At 37.4% G+C, this 7939-nt stretch overlaps 1 protein-coding gene across 1 annotated transcript in view; it reads left to right on the forward strand.

Moving 5' to 3' along the window:
• Positions 1–7060, forward strand: part of Mrc1 (mannose receptor C-type 1) — a 90352-nt gene extending 83292 nt beyond the window's left edge. The window contains exons 27-30 of the mRNA XM_005354640.2: positions 2725–2838; positions 3370–3534; positions 4681–4722; positions 6072–7060. Coding sequence (XP_005354697.1) covers positions 2725–2838; positions 3370–3534; positions 4681–4722; positions 6072–6328 — 578 coding nt within the window. The 3' untranslated portion in view covers positions 6329–7060. The remainder of the gene's footprint in view (positions 1–2724; positions 2839–3369; positions 3535–4680; positions 4723–6071) is intronic.
• Positions 7061–7939: the final 879 nt, after the last annotated feature.

Here is a 7939-nt window from a genome sequence, read left to right on the forward strand (position 1 = left end):
TTTTTTTTTAAATAATTGTTTATTAACAGAATGGTTAATATCATTTCCTGCAAATGTAATTTCTAACTTCTCCACCTCAAAATTTTGAAAAGTTAGGTCTAAAACTCACTTACTAAAATCTCCTTCTGCCCCAATGTTCTAAGTTCTTAACTCTGTCCCTCAGCCAAGCTCCACCCTTTCTCCTCGGAGATTCAGATTTTACAGCTGACCAGGAACCAGCTTCTTAATAGAATACGTTTCCTGACTGGCTATTGTATTTGTAAAGAAAAACAAAACAAAACTCAATCTTAAAAATGGCAAAGGTAGGGCTGGAGAGATGGCTCAGTGGTTAAGAGCATTGCCTGCTCTTCCAAAGGTTCTGAGTTCAATTCCCAGCAACCGCATGGTGGCTCACAACCATCTGTGGTGAGGTCTGGTGCCCTCTTCTGGCCTGCAGACATACACACAGACAGAATATTGTATACATAATAAATAAATATTTAAAAAATATTTAAAAAAATGGCAAAGGTAGCTTTGTTGTTGTTGTGAGACAGGGTCTCCCATGTCCCAATGTAGTCAAGGATGACTTTGAACTCCTGACCTTCCTGCCTCCACTTCCCCAGTGGTGGAATAGCGGGCATACTGGTCATATCGCACCATGCCCAAGTTAAAAAGAACTATTTCATTGTGACAGAGTCTTATTAGGCAGCCCAGCCTGGGCTTGAACTCATGGTCCTCCCGCCTCTGTTTCTTGAACTATCCTAAGAACCACCATACCTGGCACAAAATGGTTCCTCAGAAAAATAGTTAAAAGCTCTTTAATTAGATATCATTGGCTGTTTTACTGTTGCTGTTTTGCTACATTTTTCGCTGTGAGTCCTCTGCTCAGCAATGGGCGCAAGGACTGTAGTCTCATTCCCTCCGTGTCCGTTTGGTACCCACGCTTGACTTTGCTTTTTAAATCTGGAGTGAGAGGGACTCTGCTTTATTTAGTTTTCATTTGTATGTTTTGAGGTTCTTTTGTCAGATGGACAGTAACGATTATATTTTCCTTGTGACCTGAAACCTTACCATTACAGAATGCCGTCATTGTCTTTAATAATAATTTTTGTCTAAGAATCACCCCTTGTGTCTGATATTAGTGCACCTTCTCTGACCTTTTTAAAAGTGATTGTCTATATAGAATATTTTATATTGTTTGCATGTCTTCTACTGTGATTTTACTTTCAATTGATTTATGTCTTTTTTTTTTTACACAGTACATGGTTTGATCTTTTTGAGTCATTATGTAGATATTCTGTAAATCTCTTTTTATGTTTGTGTTTACTAAGTGTAAGTCATTTACACTTAGTGTAAATACTGAAAGGATTTACACTTCTATGCCTGTTATTTTTCCTCCCCCGACTCCATATTATTTATGTCTTAGTTTCACCATTTCTCCAGTATGGCCTTCTTATGTATCAAGAACATATTTTTGGTGTTTAACTGTCCATTTCTTTCATCATATGCGTGGTCCCCAGTTTGCAATGGTCCATTCAACATAGGATTTTTGAACTATGCATGAGCTTATTGGGTCACAGCCCCATTTTAAGTTGAGGAACCTTTATTTCCTGTTTTGTTATGTTGTTAGTGGTTGCTATGAGGATTACAGTGAACTTTGTGATTTAGTGCCAAATTTATTCCGATACTCTCCTGTGGCTCCTGGGCTGCTGTTCCTCACTTGACCATGGGTATTTGGACTTTCAAAGGTTCCAGAGAGAGGGCAGCAAGATTAGGACAACTCAAAGTCCATAGTGCCTCCTGTTATTATGAGCATCATGCACATGCGTGCATATGTACACACACACACACACACATACACACACACACACACAACAACCTCAAGCCTATGGTTAAGACAGTGTTCCCCTCTCTTTTGCAGAGGAAAGGGTTTTCTGAGGTGGTAACTCTGCCATTTATGATCAGGACATCAGAAATCTGCCTTTGACTTTTCAAATTAAAGTCAAAATTCTTTCATGTTGCTTAAGTGTTTCTTTTTTAATTTTACAATGAATATGTAGCAACTTTATTTTCAGTTTTAGGTGTTGTGTTATCTAACAGATAAAGGGAGTAATTCTTCATCAAAACATGTCTGAGAAGTTTGAAATACCTAGTAACTGTGAAATATATTCAGCCAGAGATTAAAAAATCATGCAATTAACAATCCCCAAGGGAATAACTCAGAATACAGTGTGCAGAATAGAACCGCATGGTTATATATTCCCTCTCTAGGTTCAGAATGCCTGAGCCATTCCAGGATCCTGTGCTCAATTAATGCTGGGACCCCAGGCAATGAATTAATTATGTGTATGCTTTATTGTTCTTATCTGTAAAATGGGTTAACGAAAGTACCTACTATGCAGTCTTATAAAGACTGAATAGAAGGATGATTCTGAGGTCCAAAGCAAACTGTCATGATTGCTTAAATATCCTAGTTATTACTATGCTGTAGGATTTTACTATTAAAGCTAACTTTGGTGATTGATGGTGAGTTGTTTATTATATGTGGACTGACTGGTGTTCAACTCTCCTCTCCCATTTTGAATGATTCTGTGCTCCACACTGAGTTAACACTCCTAGAGTGTACTGTGTCCTGAGCACAGCTCAGCCTGGCATTGTTGTCCTTAACATCAGGATTGTTCACAGCAATATTTCCAGCTACTCTCTTCATCCTCCTCAACCTCCTCCTCATCTCATGCTTTCCAGGTGCCTCCCTGGCTTCTATCGAAACTGCTGCCGAATCCAGTTTTCTGTCATATCGTGTTGAGCCTCTTAAAAGTAAAGCCAATTTTTGGATAGGCATGTTCCGAAATGTTGAAGGTAACTCTCGCTAAGTCATTATTTAATAGCTAGTGTTATAAAGTGTTGCATATGAGACAGTGTTTTGGATCCAGAGATCCTTGCCTTAAATAATGATTAATCTATGGTTAGTCTGAAAAGTTAAAATCATACTTTATTTGCAATAACTCAACGTTTAAATGGCTCGCGAATTGTCTAGCCCTGAAAGTTGTTAACTAAAAAACTCTCCTGTAATCAGTTAAAGAATTTTAGAGAAAATTTCCCTTTCTTTTTGCCACAATAAAAAATTTAGAGAAAGATAAGTATATAATTTTTTTCCGTGAAGTGGAAATCAATTTTCAACTAAGACAATCTAAAAATATAGTCTTATTTTTCTTCCCTGTAATAATTCCTTGTTAGTGTCTTGCCTGGAAGAAATCGAGGTATAGAAACCATTGGTTCTAGTGTAAAATAATAATAGGCTTAAACATTTTGTGCTGAAGAGAGATGTAAGAAGGTTTGTTTTTAACTTGTGTTTTTGTTGTTGTTTTTTCTTTTTTTGTTGATGACCAGGGAAGTGGCTTTGGTTGAACAATAATCCCGTCTCCTTTGTCAACTGGAATACGGGCGACCCTTCTGGTGAACGGAATGATTGCGTAGTATTATCTTCATCTTCTGGGTTTTGGAATAATATCCACTGTACTTCCTATAAAGGATTTATTTGTAAAATGCCAAAAAGTAAGTTAAATTTGTAGAATGATAATATATTCCGACTACCATTTCTTTTCAACTGTAAAATGCTGGCTTAGGACTAGGGTAGTTGCAACCCCTTTGTTAGCCTTTTACCAGTATTGGTGAGAATCCATTCTGTCATGAGGATCAGTCTCCACCTGTAGCTTTGAGTAGGAGGTACTAGCTCTGCTGGCTTATTGGTACTTTTGTGATGTCTTGCTAAGTTGCAAGCAGTCTGGACAGCCCATCTCCACAGTGCTTCTCCTCTAGGGGAAGGGGGAAAGCTGTCACTAGCCCACAGCATAAGAAGTCAGAGGATTAAGCCATGTAAAACCAACTCAGTCTCCTTTTGTGATTGAATGGTAGAACACAAAAGGAAAAACAACTGTTAAATCTCTCTGTGCTGCTGATGAGATGTTAGTGATAGTTTTATGCCTTTCCATCTTATGCCACTTTTTCTCAAGAGAAAATTATTAATTGGACTCTGAAATAAATATATTATGAGGACTGGGATATAGATCCGTGGTAGATCACTTGCTTGGCTTAGATAAGACCCAGACTTTGATTCCTATGGCTAATCAAGCAAGCAAGTAAGCAAACAATCAGATAAAGTAGTTCCATTTCCTCAATAGGTCTTATTGTTTTGGAACTGCATAGATATTTTAGTTCATAACTCTGCTTTAAGATTATCTATCCTTTAGCATAAAATGATTGACAATCCTGGACCAATGCTGTTGTCTTGTTTTACTTTTCATTCAAATGTCTTTTAACAGTTTAGATTTCAAAACCCTTAGCCTAAAATACTTTAGTTGCCAGTGGATTTTGTAGTATGTTTAGATGTTTTAATCCTCAAATAAAACTTGAAGGATCATATTTAAAATCTTCTAGTGTATTCAAACTTATCACATAGGTATAGGATGCTAAAGTTGCATAGAGACGTAGAGAAAGATGGGTAGACCAGTGGATAGGTAGACATGTCTCTAGCTAGTAGATAGTTGAAGGTACAGATGCACACCATCCATGCATTCTCCTGTGTTATGTCAAATCATCACATCATACCACAGTTAATGACGAGGGATGCCAGGCATCTCTGACCTGAATATACTTTATCCATGTCATGCAGTAATTATTTATTTTTCTCCTTTTTAACAGTACTTGATTCTGTAACTACACAATCATCCAACACAACAAAAGGTAAGATCATTATAAAATCTCAAGGTGACCATTAATCATTTTATTTAATTTTTTTAGTTATAAACTGATTGGCCCATTAGCTTAGGCTTCTTATTAACTCTTATAACTTATATTAGCCCATTATTCTTATCTATCTTAGCCTCGTGGCTCAGTACCTTATTGGGCGAGGCAGTCACATCTTGCTTCTTTTGTGGCTGGGTCACGATTCTCATTAGTCCTTTTTAAAAAGCCATAATATCTCTGTTTCTCCCCCTTCCCTTTTGGTGGAATGGCTTATGCTCACTGTCATTGGGCACCTTTTATGTTTAAGAAAAGCAGATTTGGAGTCAGATTGATATTTTTATCTTAAAAAGTTCTTGAAGATGTTGCTGTATTACAAAAAGTTGCCTTGTGAGATCCATTGGAAGACATTTCCTTCAAGGTCTTTCTAGGTTTTTGTAGACAACACGAGTTAGGTAACTAATCCTATTTTACCTCTTTTAGTGGTTGATAAAGAAAAACTCAAGGTGAGATTTATGACTTGCCTGTAAATACCTTATTAATTTCATTTGTTTATTAATTGTATTTAGGAGTTCAGATTTCCATTATTATTTTACCCTAGTTTTAAAGTTGTGTTTGTAATTTCTACAACCACCACCACCACCATCACCACGTTTCTTACTTTCTGAAAGTATGTTTGTAAGCAGCCTTAAATTATTATTTTATTTTAAAATATTTTTATTTTTTTGTAACGTGTGTTTGTATGTATTGGCATGTTTTGTCTGTGTGAGAGGCTGCCATACACGTGTGATTACACTGAGGAGCTAGAGAAACTATTAGATCTCCTTCCTGGAGCTAGAGTTGTGAGCTGTCAGGGCTGAGTGCTGGGAAACAATCTCTGGTTTTCTGGAAGAGCATTAAGTGCCTCTAATCCCTGAACCTCCCCTCCCAGCATTCTTCAGTTATTTTGACAAAAGGTATATGTGTAAATTTCAACTGATGAACTACTTCAGTATTATAGATAGAGGTGAAATATTTTAACACCTAAATAAAGATGAAATAGCCCAAGAACTAAGTCACCATCTGAACCTGTCAAAGTTTCCTCCGTGCCACACTGACTGTTGCTTTTACATCTTGTGGCAAATATTGTCTGAAAGAATATTTACATATCAGAGCTTCCCAGCAAGATCAGCTGTAACATTTTCCATAGTGTCAAGCCTTTGTCCCCTTCAATGACTTGATTTGCCTATAGCTGACTAAAGGAAGATGGATCCTCCACCCAAGGGGGTCTTCCAGAGCCAGCTGTACGGCTTCTCATAGCATCAAATCTCTGACCCCTCTGTTTGTATGCTAATGGTTTATTTGTATAGCTGACCAAAGGAAGATGGATCCTCCTCCACCCAAGGGGTCTTCCAGAGCAGCTGGAGTGGTCATCGTGGTGCTCCTGATTCTGATGGGTGCCGGTGTTGCTGCATATTTTCTCTATAAGAAAAGGCGCGTGCTGCACATACCGCAGGAGGCCACCTTTGAGAACACTCTCTACTTTGACGGTCATCAGAGTCCAGGAACAAGCGACACGAAAGATCTCATGGGCAACATCGAACAGAACGAGCATGCAGTCATCTAGTATCATAGTGCAACTGTCTTATGTTTTAATTTCATGCAGTTTTAACGAAAGTTTTCAGTTTGTTACTTCAGTATGATTGTTTCTTTTAAAACTAGTACTGGGTTGCAGCAGTCTGTCTTTTTTTCTTCGCCTCACGGAAACAATTGCTCATTTTCTAGTCTAGCAAGATTTTTTTTTTAAAGAGTGGTAACCATGTTGACTACCACTTTTGAAAATTCCTAGGTGAATACACAGCACTACAATCTCAACACAGCTACATTGGTGGTAGGTCTCTCATGTCAACTCTGCAGATTTCAAGAGCTCTAGAAATAACCACCTAAGTCATTTGGGGTATTTTAAGGAGCTCCTAGAAATAAGTTATGTTCCTAATTGTAACTCAACAATTAGAAGACCATGTTAAAATAAACAAGTGCACATAACCCCAGATGGAATAAGAATGTGTACTCAGTTTCTTTTTTAGCAGTCGTGATTCATGCCAGTTATTGAGAACTGTGTTTATCCACCTGTCAAATAATAAAGCTACTGAGACTCTTGTTTGTCCTAGACAAGGTGTGACGGGCTGAATGTTGCACATGCATTCTGTGTCCTGTTGTATGTATATCAGGAAGGTCACTATGTGAAAAAGTGTAAATTTGTGTAGGGTGTACTTAGATAATAAATATCATTATTATCTAATTAATGTGATGAATTAATGTGAAATAAACATTAAAGATGACATCTACTTTTACTAGATTTTTGTGATCTTGTTAAGTATAAATAAGTAACAATTTAGTTACTTTAAATTTTACTATTAAAATAAATGAATTATTTTTAGAGAAATGCCAACTTAAACTTTTTCCTTCTTGAATGCTGTAGAAGGCACATTCTTCTATAACAGTTGCATGATCATCTAAGATCCTCCATCTTAACAGTGATGCAACTCAGGATCCAGCAAAGACAGCACTGTTGGGAATGAGACATCCAAATGACCCTCTTCCACTCTTGTAATTTCTTCTTATTTAAAAATACTGCTTTAGATAAAGTTTTATGTCACTTGTGAAATATTTTGTAAGTTTTGAATTTCCTACAGTTACCCCACAGCCTCTTCTTATGTTTGGTTATTTGCTTTAAGACAGAGTTTATGTAGTCGAAGGCTTTTAAAACTTTTAAAGATTTATTTGTATTTATATGTATATATGTGTGACTTGGTGACTTTCTTTGTGTGTTTGTGTGTTACAGGGAGAGCGGGACCCCTTGTTTGTCCCGGCTGCCCGACTAGCTTACTCCTGAAATAATCACAAAGAAACTGTATTCATTTAAACACTGCTTGGCCCATTAGTTCTAACTTTTTATTGGCTAACTCTCACATCTTGATTTAACCCATTTCTAGTAATCTGTATATAACCACGAGGTCATGGCTTACCGGGAAAGATTTAGCATGTCTGACCTGGCATCTCCATGGTGGCTCTCTGCTTCTGCTTTCTTCCTCCCAGAATCCAGTTCTGTCTCCCCGCACCACCTAAGCTCTGCCCTATCACCAGGCCCAAAGCAATTTCTTTATTAACCAATGAAAGCAACACAAATACAGAAGGACCTGCTACACCATTTGTGTGTGTGTGCCCATTTACCGGT

The sequence above is a fragment of the Microtus ochrogaster genome, chromosome 16, assembly GCF_000317375.1.
Source record: "Microtus ochrogaster isolate Prairie Vole_2 chromosome 16, MicOch1.0, whole genome shotgun sequence".
In the NCBI taxonomy this organism is placed as follows: Eukaryota; Metazoa; Chordata; class Mammalia; order Rodentia; family Cricetidae; genus Microtus; species Microtus ochrogaster.